The sequence below is a fragment of the Piliocolobus tephrosceles genome, chromosome 19 (genome assembly GCF_002776525.5).
Source record: "Piliocolobus tephrosceles isolate RC106 chromosome 19, ASM277652v3, whole genome shotgun sequence".
NCBI lineage: Eukaryota > Metazoa > Chordata > Mammalia > Primates > Cercopithecidae > Piliocolobus > Piliocolobus tephrosceles.
Genome location: NC_045452.1, coordinates 46371171 through 46397756, shown reverse-complemented (window position 1 = coordinate 46397756; position 26586 = coordinate 46371171). Strand labels below are relative to the sequence as shown.

The 26586-nt window shown below is 35.0% G+C and overlaps 1 protein-coding gene across 9 annotated transcripts in view; it reads right to left on the bottom strand.

Moving 5' to 3' along the window:
- SYNJ1 (synaptojanin 1) overlaps positions 1–26586 on the bottom strand; it is a 108189-nt gene that overhangs the window by 41716 nt on the left and 39887 nt on the right. For 6 of the 9 annotated variants that reach the window (XM_023190475.3, XM_026456045.2, XM_023190495.3 and 3 more), the window contains 11 exons: positions 25672–25733; positions 24343–24439; positions 23119–23288; positions 21730–21811; positions 19291–19443; positions 16432–16597; positions 11137–11328; positions 8156–8240; positions 4310–4450; positions 3822–4014; positions 2792–2950 (listed from right to left, as the gene is read on the bottom strand). In XM_023190475.3, the coding sequence (XP_023046243.2) occupies positions 2792–2950; positions 3822–4014; positions 4310–4450; positions 8156–8240; positions 11137–11328; positions 16432–16597; positions 19291–19443; positions 21730–21811; positions 23119–23288; positions 24343–24439; positions 25672–25733 (1500 nt within the window). The remainder of the gene's footprint in view (positions 1–2791; positions 2951–3821; positions 4015–4309; positions 4451–8155; positions 8241–11136; positions 11329–16431; positions 16598–19290; positions 19444–21729; positions 21812–23118; positions 23289–24342; positions 24440–25671; positions 25734–26586) is intronic. The other 3 variants (XM_023190486.3, XM_023190547.3, XM_023190554.2) reach the window with 1 other exon arrangement.

Below are 26586 nucleotides of genomic sequence, written 5' to 3'. Positions count from 1 at the left end.
ACTACCCCCATGGCTGTAAAGGCAGAATAAATCCCAGCCTGGATCCACCAGAGCCATGTGAAACCTGCAGCTGCTGAAATTTGGGAGGCAAAACCGAGCCTGGACAACCCCTGCAAAGTGACTCTAAGGAGGATGACAAGCCCTGCTCCAGTCACACCTGGAAGCTGACTGGTCTACGCACAGCCGAAGCTGAGGAGAATCATCGTGGGACTCATTTTCCTTATAATTTGGACTTGTATGGTAAAAACTTCCACTGGTTTTCCCCACATGGAGGACTGCTCTCAGTGTATATACATCAGGTTACTGAGGTAGGGCAACAAATTAAAACAATCTTTCTGTTCTATAGTTACTATGAATGCCTAGGAATTTTAAAAGGAACATGTTTATATAATGACACTCAGTACAAGGTATGTAGCCCAGGAAACGACCGACCAGATGTGTGTTATGACCCCTCTGAGCCTCCCATGTCCACAGTTTTTGAAGTAAGATTAAGGGACTGAAGACTGGTAGGGACTCGTAAATGATACAAGTACAGTATTAGCCAGAACAGAAGCAACAGGGGTGCCCAAACACATAATCTTGAAATTTGATGCTTGTGCTGTCATTAATAGCAATAAGTTAGGAATGGGTGTGGCTCTTTTGATTGGGAAAAAGGCTATATGACCGAAAATAAGTACATTTGTCATGAATTAGGACTATGTGGAAATGAATGTGGATACTGGTCTTGTGTCATTTGGGCCACTTGGATAAAAAACGAAAAGGATCCAGTACACCTTTAGAAAGGAAAAAGTGGCCCTTCCTGTATTAAGGGACAATGTAACCCCTTAGAGCTAGTAATAACAAATCCCTTTGATCCTTGCTGGCCTGAGCCAGTGCTTCAGACTTTCTATGACGAACTAAATGTGCCAGTACCAGAAATTCCAGGAAAACCATGAAATGTGTTTTTGCAATTAGCCGAGCATGTAGCCCAGTCTCTCAATGTCACTTCATGTTATGTATATGGAGGAACTGTAATGGGAGATCAATGGCCATGGGAAGCCTGAGAATTAGTACCTACAGACCCAGTTCCTGATGAACTCCTGGTGCAAAAGAATCACCCTGATAACTTCTGGGTCCTAAAAACCCCAATTATTGGACAATATTGTATAGCTAGAGAAGGAAAAGAATTCACTCACCCCGTAGAAAAACTTAGTTGTCTGGGACAGAAACTGTATAATGGTACCACAAAAACAGTCATTTGGTGGAGTTCAAATCACACAGAAAGGAATCCATTTAGTAAATTCCCAAAGTTGCAAACCGCGTGGACCCACCCGGAGTCCTGTGGAACTGGACAGTCCCCACTGGATTATACTGGATATGTGGGCATAGAGCTTATGCCAAATTACCTGACCAGTGAGCAGGTAGTTGTGTTGGCACTATTAAACCATCTTTCCTCCTACTGCCCATAAAGACAGGCGAACTCCTGGGCTTCCCTGTCTATGCTTCCCACGAAAAGAGAAGCATAGCTATAGGAAATTGGAAAGATGATGAATGGCCCCCTGAGAGAATCATACAATATTACGGGCCTGCTACTTGGGCACAAGATGGCTCAGGGGGATACCATTTACATGCTCAACCAAATCATACAGTTATAAGCTGTCTTAGAAATAATCACTAATAAAACCTGCAGAGCCTTGACTATTCTGGCCCGGCAAGAAACTCAGATAAGAAATGCTATCTATCAAAATAGATTGGCTCTCAACTACTTGCTAGCAGCTGAAGGAGGGGGTCTGTGGGAAATTTAACCTTACTAATTGCTGTCTACACATAGATGATCAAGGGCAAGTAGTTGAAGACATAGTTAGAGATATGATAAAACCGGCACATGTGCCTGTGCAAGTGTGGCATGGATTTGATCCTGGGGTCATGCTTGGAAAACGGTTCCCAGCGATAGGAGGATTTAAAACTCTTATAATAAGAGTTACAATAGTAATAGGAACCTGTTCACTGCTCCCTTGTTTGCTACCTGTACTTCTTCAAATGATAAAAAGCTTCATTGCTACCTTAGTTCACCAAAATGCTTCAGCACAAGTGTACTATATGAATCACTATCAATCTGTCTTGCAAGACGACATGGGTAGTGAGGATGAAAGTGAGAACTCCCACTAATGAGTGAAGTTCTCAAAGAGGGGAATAAGGGAGGAGAGCACCCCTCATATTGTCTTATGCCCAATTTCTGCCTCCAAAGAAAGAAGAAGTAAAAACTAAAAGGCAGAAATGGAAGCCAGAGGCAGACAGCCCAGCACCGAGCTCTGGGCCTGGTAGTTAAAAATTAACCACTGACCTAACCGCTTGTGTTATCTATAGATTTCAGACGTATGGAAAAGCATCACGAAAATCTTTGTCCTGTTCTGTTCCATTCTGATTACCAGTGCATGCAGCCCCCGGTCACGTACCCCCTGCTTGCTCAATCGATCACGACCCTCTCACATGGACCCCCTTAGAGTTGTAAGCCCTTAAAAAGGACAGGAATTGCTCACTCGGGGAGCTCAGTTTTTGGAGACTTAAGTCCGCTGATGCTCCCAGCTGAGTAAAGCCCTTTCCTTCTACAGCTCGGTGGCTGAGGGGTTCTTGTCTGCATGCAACTCATCCTACTACACTTTAAGGAAACATAATTCTATTACCTATTTACCTATCCACGCATATTTAAGTATAAAAAGACCCCAAGAAAATTTTAAAACATCTTGATTTAAAAAGGCATGTTTCATGACCCAAAGTCTTAATGCAAGTATCTTCTCAAGTATGGATATACCTGTCCAGCATTTTTCTGATTGATAAGTTGATCTCCTGCTATAAGAGAATCCCAATTTTGCTGTCTTATGAGCTCTTTAACTTCTTCGTTAGGGAGATCGATTCGATAGTTGAAATCACCACACCAAAATACATAGTCATGGGAAAACAGCATCCTTCCCTGAAAGCAATGAGATAGAATTTTAAATTCAAAACAATCAATGTTCAAAAATGTTTAACAACTGTTTCTTTGCCTGAGATATGCTTGTCTCCTCCCATGTCCTGTTTCTTTAATCCAACAGTAATAACACATGTGAAAGGAAAATCAATCTCAGGACCCCAAAATCACTAAGCCCAGAGAAATATCAAGCCAGGAACTATGACAGATAAACCTGCCTCCCATTTTATTCCTAAATAAGATAGCTCCAAAGATAAGAAGCTACATACTCCCTCACAATTGGCCCACAGGAAATTCCTTGTGGACAAAGTACAGACAGAACTCAAAAGTCATCCCTCTTAGACTCGCCTGAGACAAATGCACATCTGACTGCTTCCTCTGTCCTATTGTTTATGTAAAAATGCAGATTCACTGAGCCAGACTAAATTATGTGTTCAGTGGAAGGCTGATCTAGGACTTCAAAGAATGCAACCTTTTGCCTCTTACCTACTTCTAACCTGGAAGCCCTGACTTCGAGTTGTCCTGCCTTACCAGACTGAACCAGTGTACATCATACACGTATTGACTGATGTCTCAGGTCTCCCTAAAATGTATAAAAGCAAACTGTGCCCCTGACCACCTTGGGCACATGTCATTCTGAATTCTGGAGGCTACATCATGGCCACGTCCTTAACCTTGGCAAAATAAACTTTCCAAATTGACTGAGACCTGTCTCAGATATTTTGGGTTAATACACATGAAATACCTATTTAGGTGAATATTCTTAATGTTTCTAGGAACTATCTTAAATTTTCAAAAACACTGATGTAGAATTTGGGGCAAATTAAAATACATTTCAAAGCTTTATCTTCAAGAACAAGCAGCAAGAGCTTACCATAGGAAAACTCAATTTTCGTGCTATTTCTACAAAATCTTCATTTCTTTCTTTGACTTGTGACTGCCCTGCAGCAAAGTGGCTACAGACAAAGCAAAGGCTGGTTGTATGGAAGAGCATTCGGATTGCAACTGCTCCTTTATTTCCAGTTGCACCTCCCATTCCAGTCTTCACAGTATCAACTGCAACATCCCTTTGAAACAAAGAATTCTAAATCGCAGATTTGAAACTTCAAGAGTTCCATGTGCATAGGAAATTAGGAATATACATAATCATATAAGTACACATGGTATGGTACTTTGAAGGCAAGCCTTTGAAACAGTACAGTGAAGCTATTAGTGAGTCTTTAATCAAAACCCCCAAAACCCCATTTTAAAACAAGAACTATGGATAGTTTTTGTTTGAAGAACTGAAACAATAAACACTCTAGGCTTTTCTTGTTATGTAATGGTAGGAAGTAGCCTTAGAGGAGTGTTCTGTTTACTGACCTGATAAAAGGAGCATGCTGTGGTCTGATAAAAACAAACAAACAGACGCCCACCAACTGTTCAGAAGCCAGCAGCACATACTTGTTGTCTCTGGAGATTGTCTTCTGAAGTTCTACAGCCCAGAGCTTCTGATTTGTTGTGCTACAAGAAAATATTAAAAAGAGAATTTTTTTAAAAGATAATTGACAGTAGCCTCTTTTACGACAATTGTCAATTATACCTTTATCTACCCAAATTTCCTAAGACTCTGAAGGAAGCTTAGGCTGTTTTTGTTCCCTTTAAAAAGGAAAATCTACAGTTTAGCCAAAAGAAAACCACATTTCAAAATCTAATTTATTACTTCTTTACAAAGAAAATATAAAGACATTAAATGACTACTCACTGGGTGAGTAAACTCAAACTTACACATTTTACTTTTTCCTTAAGTATTCATTAAGATGACAGAGAAGTACAGTACTATCTGTGGGAGATTGGTTCCAGGACCTCCCGTGGATACCAAAATCCAAGGATACTCAAATCCCTTATATAAAATGGAGCAATACTTGTACATGTACATGTCTCCTATACTTTAAATCACCTCTAGATTACCTATAATACCTAATACAATGTAATGCTATGTAATTAGTTATTATATTGTATTGTTTAGGGAATAATGATACAAAAAAGTCTGTAAGTAAAAAAGACAAAAAAAAAAGTCTGCACGTTCAGTACAGACATAATTTTAAAAAATATTTAATATTTTGATGAGTTGAATCCAAAGATGTGAGACCCAAGGATACGGACAGCTAACTATATGTGCTTCCAAATACATTTCCCCACTTATTAAAATTTAAAATTTTTCTAAATTATAATTCATGTCTTTTTAAAAAATCTTGCTATGGGAAATTAGAAGACATAATCATTAAACAAACCACTATATAACCCATTTCGAAATTACCAACATTTTGCCAATCTGTTTTCTTCCATCCTCTTTACCTTATCACATTTAAACATTAACAATTCCTTATTATCATCTAACATTTTATACGTACAGTTCCCCATTTATAAAAAAAAATCTTCTAACAGTTTGTTTCTTTAAAAAGGGTCCAAACAAGGTCCATGTATTGCATTTGCTGGTCATGTCTCCTAATCTCTCTTTTTTTCTTGAGATGGGGTCTCACTCTGTCACCCAGAGCTGGAGTGCTGTGGTGGGATGTCGGTTCACTGCAACCTCTGCCTAAGCTCAAGTGATCCTCCCACCTCAGCCCCCCAAGTAGCTGAAACTCATTCTTCATTTTCTCAATGAACCTTATCCTCATCATTCATTTGAGACTTCCAACACTTCCCTGTGTCCCTATAGTTGATTCCCTTTTCCTCTGTTTTCCATTGCACTTTTCTAACATGCTGTATAATTTAACTTATTGTTGTTATTGTTCACTGTCTGATTCTTCCCACTAGAATACAAAGTCCATGAAGATAAGGATTTTTGTCTGTTTTGTCTGTTTGATTCATTGGAGGTACTTAGAGTGGTGCTCAGTAGATACTGCTTAAATAAATGAATAAATATTCACCACTTTATTGAAGAAGAGAATATATATATTATGTGTATATATATATATGTGTGTGTATATATATGTGTGTGTGTATATATGTATATGTATATATTTGAGATGGAGTCTTGCTCTGTTGCTCAGGCTGGAGTGCAGTGGCACAATCTCCACTCACTGCAACCTCTGTCTCCCGGGTTCAAGCGATTCTCCCTGCCTCAGCCTCCTGAGTAGCTGGGATTACAGGCATGGGGCACCATGTCCAGCTAATTTTTGTATTTTTAGTAGAGATAGGGTTTCACTATGTTGGCCAGGCTGGTCTCAAACTCCTGACCTCAAGTGATCCGCCTGCCTTGGCCTCCCAAAGTGTTGGGATTACAGGTGTGAGCCACCACGCCCAGTCTAAAGAAGAATTTGATTAAACCTAGCCTAAAGAAGAATTTGATTAAACTCTATTTAGACAAACAACTGATCCATGCGCTTAGTACTAGGAATCCTCAGAGTTAAATTCTAGTTTAAGACCTGAATATATTTTTCAGGAAACATAATCAAACAACAAAATGAGTGAAGTTGATTTCTTTCCAGTTTTCCTGATGTGAATTGTTATTCATTTTGGCTAATAAAATATTTGTCACTTGCAAGATTGATGACTATTTCAGCCTATAATTTTCTCCTGAAAAATCTTTTAAAATGTCATAAAATATGGGAAACTGCTGAAATTTAAAAGCAAGCATATTTTGTTAAAATAAAACACTGAAGCTTTAAGCTTCACTCATATAATTTGTATTTATAATATGGGTTCAGAGCAGCAATTCCCAAAGTGTGATCTGGGGACATCTTTGAGGGTTCCCAAAGCCCATGGGGTCACAACTATTAAGACATCTTTCACTGTGTTGACTGACATTTGCACTTATGGTGCAAAAGCAACAATGGGTAAAAGTGCTGGTGCTCTCGCTTGAATCCAGGCACCAAACTATACTAGTCGTCACTACAATCCCCATTGCCATATACCTGCAGAAAAAAAAAAAAAAAAATGCCATTTCACCTAAGAGTGTCCTTGATGAAGCAACAGACATTATTAATTTTATTAAAGCTCAACCCAGGTCGCATCTTTTTAATATTCTGTGTGATACACAGGAAATAAACACAAAGCACTTTAGTTGCATACTGACTTATGATCTATAACTCAAAAAAAGAAAATACTTTTAAGTTGGGAATCAAACTGCCACTTTTTTTTTTTGAATACCATTTTTCCTTAAAAGAATTAATGACAGACAATGGTTATTCAGATTTAGGTTACTTGGCATTTTCTTCAGCTAAGTCTGTCTCTTCAAGAAAACCAAGAGCATTTGTTTTCAATGGAAAAACTTGAGTTTTCAGGCAAAAATTAGTATTCTGGAAAAGTTTTATCTGCTACCATGATCCTTATAGCTTCCCAACAATTATTTTCTGATGCAAATACCAGTGATGGTAATTAAACAATATGATGCTTTGGTATTATATAATGAAATGTGTAAAATTTGGAAGCGCTACATAACTCAGGGAACCCAAGTGACCAATACATGATGTTACAAAATCATGCAAAGGTAAAAGATGAATTTTAGAAGAATAGAGCACAAAAAGTTCATCAATACGGTTTCAGATTCCATTTTGCAACTAACCTTTAAGACACTACCATTTGGTGTAGTGTCTTATCTACACTACACCAAGATAATACTTCTCTGTTATCTACACTACAGCAGAGAAGAAATGATCTGTTTTGGTGTAGTATCAGAGAAGAAATTATCTAGAAAAATTATTAAAATATTTCCTTTTCCAACTACATAATTATGTGATTTTTCTTCATACACTTCAATCAAAACAACATACTGTAGAGACTGACACAGAAGCAGATTTAAGAATCTGGCTGTCTTAAACTAGACATTAAAGAGATTTGGAAAACTACAAGACAGTGCCATCCTTCTCAGTAAATTTTTTGTTTTGAAAAAGTTATTTTTCAAAAAATTTATTTTATGTTAGCATGAAATAGGTTTATTATTGTTTTTAAGTGAATTAAATGTTTTTAAATTTTCATTTCTAATTTCTAATATAAATAGAAAGATATAAACAACATTAACAAAAGTTATTTAACATTCTCAATATTTTTAAGTGTGCAGAGAAATCCACAGACCCAAAAGTATGCGAAATGCTCTTTTACAGTTTAACAAGCACTTTTCCATTTATTATTTCAAACTATCCTCGTAACAATTACTTAATTATCTGTCATCCATAGTTTCCCTCAACTGGCAAATTTTTCAGTGTATTAAAGTGGTTAGCTTACCTTGCATTCACAATGTTTCCAGCATTCAATTCTACCATTTCTTCAAAACCAATTGCAAATATATCAGTTGGCTTACTTCTTTTATCTAAAATTAAGCATCCAAGAAATACTTTTAAATATAGCCTTAGGCAAATGGCAACCCTATCCAATACAACATAACACCAGAGCTCATAAAAATTGATTTTTGTGTTTTGAGCTTAACCAAATTCACATTAAAGGCAAAAACTCTTGAGTGGAATAAAATTATTAAAATTTACTTTCTATTAGGGTGTCCTAAGTTTGCTTCTTTAAGACTTATCCTTGAAGATTCTTCAGTCCTTTCAGAATTCACTTTGAAAAAATTCTTGCTAAAGTTTTTACCAGAGACAGCACAGAAACAAATCATTTCTCAAATCAAAATCTCACATAAAACTGGAGAGAGAAAGAAATTATTCAGAAAAAGTACAAAGAATAAAGTGACTGAGAAACTACCTCAAATTGCTGGTAACAGTTGGGAGGAATTTTTCACATTCAAATTTGAACAACATAAGCTTGATCTTTTTGCTATTTTCTGGGTGAAAGAAATCCAGGAAAACTAGGAGAGATCCAGAAAGTAGGACACATCACCCTGTCTAGCTACTGGCACTCTGGAAACTACAAGAACTAACGGAGTACAGAGTTGCCTGAGAAAGCTGCGCAGCGAGACTTCAGGTGCCCCAAGTTTCTAGAAATGAGGACAAATAGCTAGAAAGAGCCTATATGGCCAGAGGCTACAGCCCCTGCCTGTAATGCCAAATCCTTTGGAAGGTTGAGGTGAGAGGATCACTTAAAGTCAGGAGTTTGAGATCAGCCTGGGCAACACAGTGAGACCCCATCACTACAAAAAAATAAAAATAAAAAAATTAGCTTAGCATGGTGGCATGCCTGTAGTCCTAGCTACTCAGAAGGCTGAGGAGTGAGGATCTCTTGAGCCCAGGAATTTGAGGTTATAGTGACCTATGATATAGATACTGCACCCCAGCCTGGGCAACAAAAAAAAAAACCTCTCACAAAAAAAAAAAAAAAAAAAAAAAAAAAAAAGAGCCTATAGTCTGAACTGATACTGAAATTTAAAAAGAATTATTGACTGCTATTATGCGCAAGGCTCATGCATACATCATCTCATTTAATCTGCCACACAAACATAAGAAAGATTATTTTTGTCTTTTATTTACAGACAGGAGGCTCGCCCAAGTTCACACATAAAATGCAGCCTGGCATACAGACTCTAAAGCCAAACTGCCTTAGTTCAATTCCTGGCTTTGCCACTACTGCATGAACATGGGCAGGTTCCTTCCCTTTCTATGTCTCAGTTTCTTCATCTGTAAAATTGGAATAATGGTGTCTATGAAATAATAGGTCAGCTCTGAGGATTAAATGAACACATGTGAAGTACACAGAATTATACTGTTAGCTGTTATTTTATTATTATTACTATTACAACTTCAAGTTCAGTTAAGTAAGAAAGGGCATTGTAGGCCGGGGGGACATTGTAGTGCCTCACGCCTGTAATCACAACACTTTGGGAAGCCAAGGCGGGTGGATCACCTGAGGTCTGGAGTTTGAGACCAGCCTGGCCAACATGGCAAAACCCCATCTCTACTAAAAATACAAAAAATTAGCCAGGCGTGGTAGCAGATGCCTGTAATCCCAGCTACTCAGGAGGTTAAGGCAGGAGAATCGTTTGAACTCAGGAGGTAGAGGTTGCAGTGAGCCGAGATCCTGCCACTGCACTCTAGCCTGGGCAACAAGAGCTAAACTCAATCTCAAAAAAAAAAAGAAAGAAAAAAAAAAAAGATTTTGATTAGAATCATGAACTTAATTTTCTTCTTTTTAAAAATTAACTTTAATTCCTTTTTAAAATAGTATATAATTACCAAGTTTTATATGTGAGGGTGATGTGTATAGGAAATGGTGTGAGATAAAATTTTTCTTTTCTAGTTATTTTTCATCAGTTTCATCTTAAACCCTGGGATTTTCCCCAAACTTTTCATTGAAATGCCCTTTCTCTTTTGTTTTTTTGAAAACGAGTTTCACTCTTGTCACCCAAGCTGGAATGCAGTGGAGGGATCTCAGCTCACCACAACCTCTACCTCCTGAATTCAAACGATTCTCCTGCCTCAGCCTCCTGAGTAGCTGGAATTACAGGCGCACACCACCACGCCCGGCTAATTTTTTTGTTTTTAGTAGAGATGGGGTTTCACCATGTTGGCTAGGCTGGTCTCAAACTCCTGTCCTCAGGTGATCCACCCACCTCGGCCTCCCAAAGTGCTGGGATTACAGGCATGAGCCACTGTGCCCGGCCCAAAATCTTAATAAAAGTATCCTCTGCTCAATGTTTGGTTCTGGCTATTAACAGTTTGGTGCAGAGAACCCAAACTGAATGCCAACAAAGTTTTTCAAAGATAAACCAGTATTCTTAAGTCATCACATAAAGTACCAATAAATATCACTAGTTTTATAAGGTTGCTCAAGATCCACTCTGACATTTTTTATCTTAGTAACTAAATAGAGGATTAAGAATTGAAAAATGGGACATAGTAGGTTTGAAAAATAAAACTCAAATGATCAATTATATTTTAATTATGTAATTTTGGTTAAAATTAATAAATGATCCAAGATTATGTCCATTTAAAATAAAAACAAAACTAGATTTTCTTATATGTGTGGTTGCCTTCAAAGAAATCTATGTGTGAATTCCTACTTCCTGAGAATAAACTATGAAAAGAAAAAGATTTTTTGTTTTACCATTATGTGTTTTTATGAAGTAGAAAACAAAGGTCTAGAAATTTTAAAAAGGTAAGATTTTAATAGATGTGATCTTTAAAGACATTGGTCTTCAAATATATAGCTCCAAGTTTCTTTCATAAATTAATGCATACTCTGAAGTGCTATATTTGTTTTCTAGATCAATACATCACAGTCAGGATTTATTAACTAAATCCATATTATAAAAAGCCAACCTTGAAACTCCTGGATGCCAGCTAACTTGGGTGCATCAAGAAGCCAGTCAGTGAGTGTCTGATTCTTAAAAGCTATGCTGCGAAACTGCTTCCCACCATTCACATTCCAGGTTCCGACACATACTCGAATTTTCTTGGGCTTTGAATATTTGTAGAAATTCTCACACATACTCTTTAGTACTTTAGAAGATGCTAATCAAGACAAGACACAATAGAATTTTAGCTGTATCAAACCATTTATAAAAATTGATTTTCATAACTGAGATATGATGTCTACCAAAAAGCTCAATTATTATCACAAGCACAAGCAAGCAAAAGATACATGCACAGGCACAAAAAAAGATCAGCCTTCAATGCAAAGCCTGTTATGAGGCAATTAACCAACACATCTTAAAAAAAAAAAAAGTCAACATTAAATACAATAGCCAAGTAAAAAATGAAAATACTACACATAAAGAATTATTGCAGCAACATGCAGAACAAATAGTTCTGTTTCAATGAAATGGTACATTAATGTACAAATCCTAAGAATCATACATTTTTAGGAAGATAGCAATTAACCTTCTACATCTTTCATTAACAGTCTGGTAAAAATATAAATTTCATTTTTCTCCAAACAAAACCATTTAAGAACATTTACATTTAAGATTGTAGCTACTGACAGGAAGCTTGATGAATAATGGCTCCTTGACAAAAATGCAAGATGATATTTCTGAAAATGAAATCACTACTAAATGCTTCCCATCTCACTCAGAGTGGAAGCCAAAGTGCTTAAACAATGGTTCACAAGTCCCTAAACAATTTGTTTTGTTTTTCCACCCTCATCTTCCACTCTCCCTGGTGCACTCTGCACGGGCCTTCCTTCTGTTTCAAAAACATACGAGGTCTGCTTCTACCACAGGGCCTTTGCACTGGCTGTGCCCACAGCCTGCAACACTCTTCCTGTACATCCTTCAAGTTTTTACTTTCCAATGAGGCCTTCTCTGATCACTTTATGCACTCTGCCCTTAACTTTGCATTATCCCCTCCCTGCTTTATTTTTCTCTATCACATTTATAAACTATGTATTTTATTTATTTATCCTGTAACTTTCTCCCCTCATGAGAATGGAAAATCCATGAGGGCAGACATGTTAGTCTGTTTTCTTTATGGCAATACTCCTAGTAACTAAAAGACTACCTGGTACACAGTAAGTGCTCAATAAATAATTGTTAAATAAATGAATGTTCAATACATTTTGAATCCTCAATCTCTCTCTTTTTTTTTTTTTTTGTCTACAACCCATCTTTTTTCCCTTTCTATACCACATTCTATCTTGGTTAAATTCTCAGCATGGAACGTTAAAAGCACCTCAACCTAAAAACAGAATCTGTACTTAATTGGTAGCTAACTGGTAACAGGAAAAGGACATCAAAACTATTTTCACCTTTTACCACATGATCTTATTTTATTATGATATTATGATACCAAGATATAGCAGTCTTATGAGGAAATGAGAGTGAAAAATGCAAGTAACATCTTAGTATTCTTGTAAAGATAATTTTGACCTGTGGAACTGCTGATTTAGGTAAGTATATCACCATTGTTTCCAGGGGCAGATATGCAGATTGCTCACCATCTAGCTGTTTGCTTTGACAGCTTGTACAGAGGTGTCCGGGTGCTAATGAAAGCAGATTACTTGTCTGGCCTGTTAGTACGGTTAATTCAAAGCTGACTGTACCTAGATAAAAATAATTCTCTACGATTACAGTTTATCATTGCTCTCTAAAATTGAAGTCACTACTTGTTGTTACCGATGCAAACATAGCTTCTACAATCTATTCTATATCAACACACAGGTTCTATAATAATTACATGGCTTAAAATATTCAGCAAGACAATGAACTGTGTGAACAAAAATGTGCTGCCTCACTGTATGAACTAATAAAGTCAGTCAGTTTTTAAATGAAATAAAAAGGTAAAAAATAGTCCTAGTTTAATCTTAACTGGTGGCACCTTAATGTGCTTAAAGAAACAGTGAGTCAAAAAAATAAAATAAAAAATTTTAAGGAAGAAACAAGTCTATGCTCAAACAACAGATGTCCATCCCTAAATGCCATACCATTTCAGAAAATGGTGTTCATTATGTAAGTTAAAAATACATCCAGGTGCTCCCTTCCTCTACCCTTCTCAAGAAAATAATCAACAGCTTCTCAAAACATTCAGAAAAATAATTAAGCCAAGCAATTCTTAAAGGATAGCAAATCCTTTTCAACTAAATTTCTGGCAAGAGTTAAGCTTTCATTCTTTTTGCCACAGATTCATGTTTAAAGACAAGATCATAAACCTTGCCCAGAGAATGAAGTCATGAGATTCCTAGGAATAAATAGGCAAGAAAAATAAAAAATAATCTTTAGGTCTTACACACTAACTATTCTTTGTTAGAAATCTTGGCACTTTTTAAAATTAAGAGATTTCAGATCACATTTTAGTGCATGTCTATAGTTTCGAAACTATTTCATTCACAATAAGGAAATGCAACAATGCCTTCTTAAATATTATGTGTGAGAAACACTGTTGAGTAGTCATAAATATCACAGATGGCACTCAGAAATTAATTCAACGTAGTTACTTCTGGATTTTTTTCCATCAGCCTGTCAAGAGTAAGGCATAACACTAATAATGTTTGTTCAATGAAATGTAAAGTGAAATTAAAACTAGCTGAATTATCTTCAACTGGAATTAAGCAATTGCTACAGGAAGACAAAGAGCACTGCACATTTTCTTCAGAATGAAGTACTTTATTTTCTCAAGCTTGAAATTCTTTTCTCAGATTAAAACAAGATATCAATTTATCCTGTTAGAATCTGATGGCAAAATGAGAAAGCTTCCAATTATATGGCTTTATTTGTTTACAATATCAACTTCAGAAAAAAAATAAGAAAAAATTGCTTTTATTTATAGATTGATTTTCTATACTGTACCTGACTGTAATGTCTGTTCAGAAACTATGGATGCATCAAGAAGAAAACAAAGAATCATTAGTAAAAACAAGTTACAATTAAAATGTAGAGTACAGTGACAAAACATTTTGAGAAGACCGCACTTTTTTATTTTAAGTCAATTTGATGACTTTATTTTTTCTGATAGCTATAGAACACCAAAGGTTACAAATAAACGACAATGATGGATACAAACCTTCTGCACGTAAGAAAAATCCTACAGTGACTCAGTGATGTCTACCATTTCACCATCAGAAGCCACTAGGCCTGCTCTTCTGGCTGCTCCTGTGTCTATGTTATGCATGCATGTGTACATGTATGAGAATATTATGAATATAAATATGAAAACCTAAGAAGATGGAGGATGTTGAAGATATGGAAGATACTGCCCTAATATACAACTTTTAGTATTCTTTCTGGGACTCAGCAGTTGGTAAGTACAATCACTTCAGCTATAACAAGAAAAACACATTCTAAAAACATCACCATGCTATGCAAATTTTGCGAATTCCCACAACCACAGGGCTCATGGGAAGAATGGGGTAAGGGGTACCACATTCAAAAACTTCAACAGTGACACACCAAAAAAGACAGGAACCTCATAAAAATAGTAGCAAGACATTACACGTTAAATGGTTATGAAATACATGAATATAACCATTAATAAGGCACTTCGTCTTGAATGAAGTTGGCTTGTAGAAATGGGCATCAGACAGAGTGCAGCTTGTAATGTGAATAATGGTAAAAGGGATATCTGAAATTAGATGAAACGTTGAAAGAACAGATGTGAATAGGTATGGCTCATAACATACGCAGTGAACTGAGGCAGGGGAAGATGTTTGAGGTGTGTGTGCATATGTGTATGTGTGTTTTATATGTTATATATATTTCTAGCCATCTTAGTTCTGCTGGGTGCACTTTTCTGCATTTACCTAGTGTTGCTTGCCAGCAAAATCACTCATAAGCTCATGCAAAATTAGCCTTATGCTCAAACATTTCCCTAATATATCACGGTGGAACAAATTCCCATTCTCGGAACAAGCGTTACAGCAGAACTGACTGTACTTTTTTTAAAGGTATTATTTTACTTATAGTAAAATGTGCAGGCAACTGAAAACACTAATGCTGAAGTCTGGGGATTACATAAGTCCCTTGCTTCTCCTCTTCTTTCCTTCAGCCACTTACTTTCAATTGTTGCTTATTAATGCCTCCACATCAATGTAGGCACAGGTGGAAAGAGGTGACAAAATACAAATCAGTCAAGTCTCTACTTTTAGAAGCCAGGAAGAAAGCCTGAAGTTGAAAGTAGTAGCTAAGATCAGATACTTTTTGGAGTTTTAGTAGGTCTAAGTTCCCCAGCCCACTTATAGGTCCCTGTGGGGCTGTCTGTAATTAACTACCTTTAGGCACCATGCAGAATTCTGAAAGAATCCATAACCTATTTGACTAAGTAATTACCCAAGAATACATTACTTGATGCAGAAACAATTTTCTCCCACTTGAACAGGGAACATTAACAAGTTTGGTTTAGGGCTAACAGAAAAAAAAATTGTTTTTCAGAGTGCTAAAAAGTTAAAATGGAAAAAAATTATTTTGTCAATTATACCTCAATACATTTTAGAGAAAGAAAAAGCACATCTAATCTATTAAGTTCTACAATGAATGCTAAGTTTTCCCATCATGCTACTTTTATGTGCTCACTGATAGGAGAAGCTTTTTTTTAATAAAAGACACAATGAAAGGTGAAAACCAATTCTGAAGGCCATATATTTATTTCAAATATTAAAATTGGTAATAGCAGTCAGTGCCCAATAATTAGCACTACTTTAAATTATTAATATGATTTAATGCTTATTCGAACAATAGCAATTAAAAGTTAAGACCAAGTTACAGAAACTTTTGGGGTAGTGATTTAAAAAATAACCAATATAGGCATTAGTTTTTCCAGTAAAGCATTTTTCTGCCAAATTAGGTTATTAAATGCTCTATTAAAAGTACCAGCTGAATATTCTATGAAATATTGCCTTGTACAAAGTTAACAATGCTTAATTATTTACCCTCTCAATCATAATCTATAGAAGAAACCATGCATGGGCCTGGTTTACAGTGTACAGCTTAGTAATACCACTGATTATACAAACATTTTAAAACAGACAAACTTCCTTTGGAGAATGTAATTTTAAAAAATTACCTTTATAGAAATCCCTTCGAAAACTATTTCAACCAACTAAAAATTGTTTGTGTAAATAAGTTTACATTTACCTCTTGGACTTTTAGGAATGTAAATAACAAATAAAATGCAAAGTGCACATACCACGCAAACTTCCAGTAGTTAAAAGTGCTCGAGCTTTGTCAGCTAAATCACTATTCAGAGTATTTCCCAACAGCAAAACATCAATGGCCTCTTGCTTGGAGCTGTCAAAGAAGTTATTCTGAATTGTCCGGGTAACAGACCGAGCACCATCTTTTAACTTTCCAGCCTGTTGAGAAAGTGAGAAAGAAAGGAGTGCAGATTTTCATTTTAAATATTACTGATTTTACTCAGTAGGTAGTTTGAAATTTTAAATCAGTTTTATATGATTTGAATATGAAAAAGGAGCTAATCGTTCTATTTTGAATATACAGTCATGACAATTAAAATGCCTCCAACATGTCACTGTTTCCTTTCTTCTTTTGGATTAAAGCTCTGCACAAAGAAATGAAAAAGCCCAGTGCTACAACCTCATCCAGTAATGACATCTAGAGCAATAAATGTTTAAAATTGCTTATTACAAAGGAAATAAACGGAAGTGAACTTATTTAAAACAAGACAATTCCTTCTTACAAGGTAATTTGTAAACTTGGGGATAAAATGGGTAAGGAGAAATGGGAGATAAAAGAAGATACACTGAGCTTAACTGCCCCTAGAAAAACTTCAAATTACTTTGGTAGTAGAGAAAGAAAATGGAAATTGCTCCCAAATAGCTTACATTAGTTAAAATTAAAACTAAAACTAAGAATGAAGGTCTAGCCTCAAAAGAAATTTACAAGTACAGTTCACAAAAGAATATTACATGTAAACTACAGTTTGTATATTTTGAGTCATTTTATTGCCTATGCAAAAATACATCATAAAATAAGAAACTTATTCCTATAGTGAGAGTTGATTATAACTTTTAATGAATATATATTTTACTTAGGCATATCAATTACCATAAGGATTTATTTTGATCTTACAGATTTTGATGACTGTCAAAACAAAAAACTTGCGACTTTTAGGAAATTAGTTTGCAATATGTAATTTTTACTCTTTAAAGAAATAACAGTAACTCTAGGCTTCTTTTTAGAATAAAGAGCCAAGTTTCTTAAATGCCACTAAATGAAGAACCAGTTTTCTTCAATGCCGTTAAATGAATGCTACTATATTTAATAAGCAATTAATGTTTGGCATTAAATGTTATTTCCTTCTATATAATAACATATGCAAATGACAGTATTTGAAAAGACACTCACCATTCACATTATCAGGCAATTAATCAAAAGGAACCCAGAGAAAGGAAAAGAAAGAGCAGTTCAGATGTTAGATTTTAGTTCAATTCAGACTAGCATATTTAATGTATAAAATTTTATATCTGTATACGTTAAAGATAAAAGATCACTGAAAATATATGTAACCTCTGTACATACATTGTAGTACACACATTGTAGTCACTGCAGAAATAAAAAGGTAGAAGAATATAAAAGAATATTTTAAGCAACAGTTTGAGAATCAGCTTTTAATAGCAAGAATTATGTTCTTTATTTAAAAGGAATAAATCAAAGTTTAACAATTTCATGTTTACAAAAATAGGGACCACTTAAGAAGTAAATATTTGTAAAAGTCAATACAAATTATTTCTATGAGTTGAACAAAAGAAACTTTGCAGGTAAGGTCAGTATCTCTGGGCAGAGGCATGGCATATTATGAGACACAGAAGAGGAAGACTTGGAAATTAAAAGAAGACTTAGAGATCATGAATGGTCTTTAAAGAATTTCAGCTGCTATATGGAAGAAGCTGAACGAGAACTATAAAAGTGACAAATGTTCTCATTTCTATTCTTGAAATAATTTGAGGAATTGTGGAGAATTAGAAAGTTGATAAATTCAAGTGAGGCCAGGATCCTTAAAAAGTTAAACAATATTTAAGAATATAAAATAATGAAAATTATCTCAAGTATTGTTCTAAACTCCCTCAATAAAGGCCAAATACTTCAGAAGAAAGTAGTGTGTAGATACTGCCAGGAAATAAAAAGTAATGATGAAACAGACAATTATAATTAAGTCCGTTCTTTTTTTTCGGAACAGAGTCTCACTCTGTCACACAGGCTGGATGGAGTGCAGTGGCGTGATCTTGGCTCACTGTAACCTCCACCTCCTAGGATTCTCATGCCTCAAAACTCCTGAGGAGCTGGGATTTCAGGTTTGCACCACCACGCCCAGCTAGTATTTTGTATTTTCAGTAGAGATGGGGTTTCGCTGTGTTGGCCAGGCTAGTGTAGAACTCCTGGCCTCAAGTGATCCACCTGCCTCAGCCTCCCAAAGTGCTGGGATTATAGGCGTGAGCCACTACACCTGGCCCATATCTCACACGTCGTTGGCACATCTTGATAGCCACATTCCCAAGGTAAGATAAGTAAAGATCAATTATGCCCTAATGTTGGGTTCATAGTAAGCACTGCATAAACTGCTGATTGACTTATTTGTCCCAGTGGCATACATCACACATCTATTAACAGTACGCACTGTGTCAAGTGAAGGGAACACAAAGCCAAATAAGAGAGAACCCTTTATTAAGAGGTCTATGGTTTTAAAAATCATATTTGTAATCAAACAATACAAAAAGTAAAACAGATATACAAGAGAAAATCATGAAAAAAAAAGAGCAATATATATCATCTTAGTGGATTGTCACTAAATGACTAGATACGTCATACAAACATTCATCCCAAACTTAGGGAAATATCTATCTTCCATTTATTCACTAGTATCCACTGTGAAAGGAAGTATCAAAGAAGGCATAAAAGCACATTAAACAGAATTCTAAGACACATCTATTAATTTAAACCATCTATTAATTTTAAAAGGCCATTTAAAAGCTTTATGAAGAGAGGAAAAAGAGGATATTCTGTAATGTTAAGATAGATCTAGATCTACCTTTGCTTTCCCTTCAAGAGCTCCAGTTCCTGCATATATCTTACTGATTGAATCACCATTCACGGACCACATTGACCGAAAAACTTCTTGAAAGCGAGTCACCAACTGAGGCTTTTCAGCTAAACCAAGAGCTTCCAACTGTTTAGCTAGCATCTAAAACAGCAAAAGAGAAATTTTTATAAGTACATTAACATATTAATTGTAATATGGCTTTTAAGAACTACCAGAATCAAACCAAAAATTTATCGTTATAGCACTATTCGGGACTAGATTCTGAAAACATAACAGTTTACTAGGCTGAATTATTTCCCATCATTTCAATTTTTAAAACAAATACTATATCAATGAAAACTACAAGTATTGATAAGGACTTCTTTCTGGTTAAATGACAAAATTTATCTTATTAAAGTATCCCTATAAATCAGAGTTGTTTACCTTGCCCACCTAAAAGAATTCATCCATCAACAGTCTGCATTAGAACTGAGAAAAATGTTTACTTAGTTTACCTAAATAACTAGGTCTCTTTAATTTTTGGATTTGGCTTTATAAGTTTAAGTAATTAAGGTAGGTAAAACAATATGGAAAAAAAGGAGTTGCTCTTAAATTGTCACAAAATAAAGAAAATAAGTAAAACCTCTGAATAAAGTCATGACAGCTTTTTATGCCTAAAATCCTCGTTGGTAATATATATAAGGAAGAACTGGGGGGAATAGCATGCAAGAAATTCAAGGACCTCTCAGCTTCCACAAGTCCCTATCACATATAACAATAAAAGTGTTCCAAAAAGTTACTGATCTTTATATGTATGAATTCTAGCCTAGAGTCAATGTTCAATCTTTATCCAATCTGTTTCTCTGGAATCTAGTCATATTCTATGCCTTGCATTTTCACTTAACTCTTTCCAATTTATGTTTTATTTTATCATGTAAGTATGGTGATTATCCATAATTATAGAGAACCAAAAGCTAAAATAATATTTTTTTAAAACCTTAAACTGGGTTCATTTAATTACCTAGAGACTTACACCAGAGCTGTTCTTTGCTAGCATGGAGAATAAAACAAAATAAGCTCCAGGGCCTCCTTTATCATTTAAATCTTTCTCTCTTCAAGGAACTGGGCAAAACTGATCTTACTTCTCTACTAGTTGGGCTTTGTCTATCGTAGCGGCAAACTTTGTAAACTGTCAACCGTTTGCTATCCTAGGGAGTTTTCTAATTCCTAACTATCAACAGTGGAGAATCAGCTAAGTCAGATCCTGAAAACTAACATCTGTTATAATTTTGATGAAGAGATCCAAGTCTTTCAATAAGCTTATTATCAGAATCCATGTACATTTATTCAGCCACTTAAAACCAGAACTTGAAACAAATCCAAGCCAAGATAAGATAAACTCTTATCTAAATGACCAACATGCTTGCTTTCATTTTCTTGTTTCTGTCAAATTTTCTAAATAAATTACAAATAAACCTCAAAAACATATTTGAAAAAATCCAAACAGTAAAATTTATTTAGTTACATGAAAAATATATTCTATAATAGAGAATTTTATACACTGTACTTTCATTTTTGAGATAAAGAACCTCAGCTGCAAAGTAACTAATTAACCAATATTCAGGTCAAATTTAAGATCATTAACTAGAGGAAATAAGAACATGTAACTTCCTATTGCTGTTTTTTTTTTATAGCATTTGAGAACTATGTTAAGTTCTGATGGAACTAAACGAAGTTTAGCCACAGCCTTATAACCCTAACTTGCAGAATAGGGAAGACTTAGAAAGCTCAGCATTGCTAAACAGTTTGTCAAATAGTTGAGACTGTGTTTATATTAGGCTGAATCTGATGGATAAGTAGTAAAGAAAAAAAAAAAAAAGTTGCAAACAGCGACCTTATCACAGAAGTTGAATCACATTCATTTTCATTCTCACTAACTGGCATTTTCATCTGATCCTGTTTTTTATAACTACTAATTTGAAAACACCAAACAAACTGGATTGGGTTACAAATTGTCAAAAATATAGTCCTACATAATTGTACATGTGAAAATAGACCCTTCTTATCCTAAAATAGATTGTTAAAAGATAACACAGAGAATAAAAGGCCAAATACACACATACACCCACACCCACACACACACGTATATATTTCCTCCAAAAAGACAGGGAAAAAATTGTTGAAATACTACAAACAGCAGATTTTAAAAGGGAGAATAAGGAACAACAGAAGTAGATAGACAGCTACCTAAAGAGAATATGAAGATCAGGTAAAGGAAATATTTAAATCAAAACAAAGTTTGGCCAAAAAAGAGACAGAGACTAGAAGTACAAAATGAAGCATAACATTACGTATGTTTTCTGAAAAGTAATAAGAAACCTAAGTATTACAAAAGCACTTAAAGAGGCAGATGATACAAGGCACATACATTTTAATTCATTTTTTTACCTCTAAGCCAAGAAATGCCTGCACACTATTTGTTCTATCAAGACAATCCAAGCAGTTTGTTCGAACTGTACCACTCTGGCATCTGTAACCAATAAAGTTAAATATCTAGTTTGGAACAAAAATAAAGCTAAAACAAACAGCAAATAATTGAGGTAATTAAAATGTAGCACCTACCTTCCCTTCCAACTTTTTACTATTACAGTACTCAAATATACAAAAAAAAAAAATTATACTGTGAACATCCATATACCCACCATTTAAATTTGACAACTGTTAACATTTTGTCACATATTCTTCATTACATTATCTATCACACACTTACTTTTAATTAGGCCAACAATTAGAAACTAAATACACATTCAGGTTTATGCTCTTACAGTTCTTTGCACATAAAAGAAAACTATTTATGGAACAAAATTTTTTTAAACCTAAGATCTGTTATCTCTAATTACTGTGTCTACAGCATTGATGCTAAATAAAATACAAATTGAAAAATTAAAAATTTGAGCTTTCTGCACTCAAGTTTCCCTTAACCTATATTCTGAACTCTTTTAACATTTACTTTTCTCCTCTATTTCACATACAAAAACTGAAATTTAAATTATACTAAAGCAGACAGTAAACAATGTCTTTCACTTCTATTTGCATTTAACAGTCTTTACTGGCATCAAGAAATATTAAAACATAAGTTTTAAAAGAGAAGCAAAAGTTTCATATATAATAACATGAAGTATGAAGCCACACAAATCCCAGTTCTAACACTTGTTAATTATGAGACTTGTAGCAGATGGGAAGGGACCTAACAATAGAGCCTATCCCTATAATTGTTATTGATACATGTTAAGACTTAAGTACACTGCCTGCTCCATAAAATGCGCTCACTAATGTAACCTCTTATTATTATTTGATGAATTCTAAAGAAAGAAAAACAAGTTTAAAATCAAGTATAGGAAGGGTGAGATGGCTCATGCCTGTAATCCTAGCACTTTGGGAGGCTGAGGCAGGTGGATCGCTTGAGCCCAGGAGTTTGAGCCCAGCCTGGGCAATACAGGGAGACCCCCGTCTCTACCAAAAAAAAAAAGCCAGGCGTGGTGGCACACACCTGTAGTCCCAGCTACTCAGGAGGCTGAGGTGAGAGGATCTCCTGAAACCAGAAAGCAGAGGCTGCAGGGAGATGAGACTGCACCACTGCACACCAGCCTGGCAACAATGTGAGGTCCTATTTCGAAATAATAAAAATAAAACAAAAAATTTAAAAGAAATTTTATTTGATTATAAACTTTAATTTTAAAAACAAAATGTAAGAGTTCAACGTTAAGAATAATTTTTAATTATAGCAATGTTCCAATTCAAAGAACAGAGAAACAGGGAGAAACAGGGGAGTCAAACCTTTGAACTTCACTTCCATTGAAATAAAAAAATCCATAATCTAGAAACTTCTGGACTTGAGGTTTAAGGACACTGTGTAATTTTTCTGCCTTTCCTCCCTTAACCATTTGATGATAGTCAAAATTCACCATCTGGATATCAGCAGCATGTTCAGAAGCTTTCAAATGACTCTGAAAGTAAAAAGGCAAATATTCATCTAAATGAAAGTAAAAAGGCAAATATTCATCTAAATATTCATCACATTTCATTGACACTGGCAATAAATCTTTTCCCTGAAGTCTCACATACTATCCCTCAGAGATAAGGTGACACAATTAACATCAGGGTACTTAAATAATATTCTCATCTGGTTTAAGAAATAAAAAATTGTTTCCAATTGCCAGCATTTTATTTTTACAACACAAACTTAATAACTATTTATACCTATTATAGAATCTCAAAATTATCTAAGACAAAGCCTATCAAAGACTGAAAGATTCATATTTTATAATTTCATTCAATACATACAAATATTTTTAAATTTTACCATAAAGTCACTCTGTAAAGTATAATCTGTTTATTAACAATATTTCACAAGATTAAAATAACAGCTATATAATTAGGATGCTTTTGGACTTAGGAGATTGAACTTTAGAAAATGTTTTTTAACTATCTTAAGTTTACAATCATATGTAACATCATAATTTATACTAATTCATTATTAATTCAATAAGTGCTTATTAAAATATTTTTTCTTTAGAAGTCAGGCAATTTGGGGGTTCCTTTTGACATGAAATTCTCAAGTTTTCCCTCATCAATGCAAGAAGGTATAGTGTTGCATGTATATAAATGCATTATTCACAATTCCATAGGTTAAAAACAATGACTATGGTTCTAGGAAGCAGGCAAAGCAATCAACAGATGAAGAAGGAAACTGCTATTTCTCTACTAGTGATAGATAAACTTTTGGCAAGGAGGGTATTTTTCTGTTTCTCTACAAAATAAAAAAGCAGATTAGAAAACAGTGTCATTTGCATTGAAAACTTTTCAGAATCCCAGTTTCAGCAACATTAGCCTAAATTGTTTCTTAATAGACCCAAAGAGTTCAAGTTTTCAACAAGTACCCAACCTTTTTCTTGGAAGTAATTTACTTCCTGGAAGAATCTGATTACCATATTATCTTATTTTTTACTACCATTCTAGGTGTCCATGGGCCAGAATGAAATAAGAAATCACCATACTTACCTGGAAAGCTTTACTTAACATATGTTCACCTTCCTTAGATCCAAGCAAATTTACTATTATTTGTTTACCATATAAGTTCTTAAGTGTTCTAAAATGCCTATTTAAGAAAGAAAGGAAATAAGCACATGTCAAATAAGAAGCCTAATTATTTCAATAAACAAGAATCCATTATTAAATATAACTTATATGGTATTATTTTAAACACAGAATTGGAAAACTGGGTGCAAAATCATTGTACATGGTCTCAAAGCTGAATTTATGAAAACTCATGAATGCAATTTCCTCTCTGACTTATGGGTACGGAGACTCCCATCCCTGCCGGAGCTGTGGAGACATCCAGCTTCTGCCTACTCTGTGAGGCTGGCACCAGACAAGACAGACAACAGCCATAAGCTTGACTGGAAATGCAGTAAGGGCAGATGGCAAAGGGCTGCTACTCTCATGTGAGGACATCACATACTCTGTTGAGGATTCAGAGGGACCTCCTTACTAGCTCCAGTCTTCAGAAAAATGGGCCCCAAATACGAGTCTTTTTTTCTTTCCAGCTTCTAACCATTCCAAAAGCTATGTAGAGCAATGCCACACAAAGAAATGTAACACAAACCACACCTATAATGTTAAATTTTCAAGAAGGTGCATTTATAAACATGAAACAAAATATACTTTCTTAAACTCAAAATGTCTAAAATATCATTTCAACATGTAATCAATATAAAACAACTACAGTTAACCTTTCAACAACACAGGTTTGAACTGTGCAAGTCCACTTATATATGGATTTTTTCAACTAAACAAGAATCAAAACTACAGTATTCCTGGCATGCAAAACCCATGAATATGAATGATGACTTCATAAGCATGCGTTCCACAGGGCTGACTGTGGGACTTGAGTATGCGCAGATTTTGGTATGTGAGGGTAGAACCAATACTCTGGGTATACCGAACATGATTTTACTAACGAGACACCTTACATTCTTTTTCATTTTTTAAGGCAGTCTTTGAAATCTAGTGTGCATTTTATACTTGCAGCACATCTCAACTGAGACTAGTCACACATTTCAAGTGCCCAGCAGCTACATGTGGCTAGTGGTTGCTATACTGGACAATGTGCCCACAGAGGAAGTTTTAACGTCAAGAGATTAAGACCCACACTTTCAGCACTACTACCCCCAGAAGTCGTAACAGCAGGTGTCACTGTCTTTCAATTAAATTAGGAGTCAGAAGGAATTTTATTTAAAGCCAAAAAAGTTTGAAATGAATCAGTAAATATAAGTAGTCCTACTGCTTAGCAATATTAAAACTTAAAGCACTACGTAAAAATTGTCTTACCTGTCAAAAGCAGGTGCATTGGCCTCAAATCCCCTTGACATACGGACACGATGAGATCCCACCTTAGACAAGAAAAAATATATTTAATCAAACCAAAAACCAACATATAGATGAAAGAAATATCACTGCTTACAATATTTAACAATTTCTTTGCTGAACACACAGTTGTTAATCAAATAACTGATTTTCATTCATGATATGCTTTTAAAAAAAAAGTTCCAGGGGATTTCCACCCCCCACCTTTATTTTTAAAAAACCAACCTCATCAAAAAAAGAACTAGAAGTTACCTCATTATGAAATATTCGTAAACTAATAGGAATTTTTATTGACGAAAACTATTTTTAAAGGTGTTTTCATATATGTTATTTTAAGTTCAAACTACATGCCCTGTGTAACAGATAGTATTACCATTTGAGTAATTAAAAAAAACTGAAATACCAACAGGTGAAATAACTTGCTCTCTGAGATCAACATAACTAATTCCAAAAGAGATTCAGATGAGATTTTATGTCTCTGACCTAAATTCCTACTCCTCCAAGCTGCCTACCAGTACAAATATCTATGTGTTTTTTTCTTCTGCTACGTTGAATACTCTATTCACCTCTCCCTCACCAGAAGTTCCACCAAATTGAGAATATCATTCCTTCCTGGAAAAGCAGACTTTCCAAGTCAACCTTGCCATCACCCAACTATAGTAATTGCACATTTTGCAGAATCAGAAATTTTGGGTTAAGCAAATTAAACAAGATGGAAAATATCTACCTATTGTATATTGTTATAATTTTTCTTTTCTTACATAGGAGAATAGCAGAGAGATGAGGCATAACTGAGAAAGATACAACATGCCAAGAAGAAATATATAGGTGAGACCAGTTTATTTCTCTGAACTTCAATTTACACATTTCTCTCTGAGA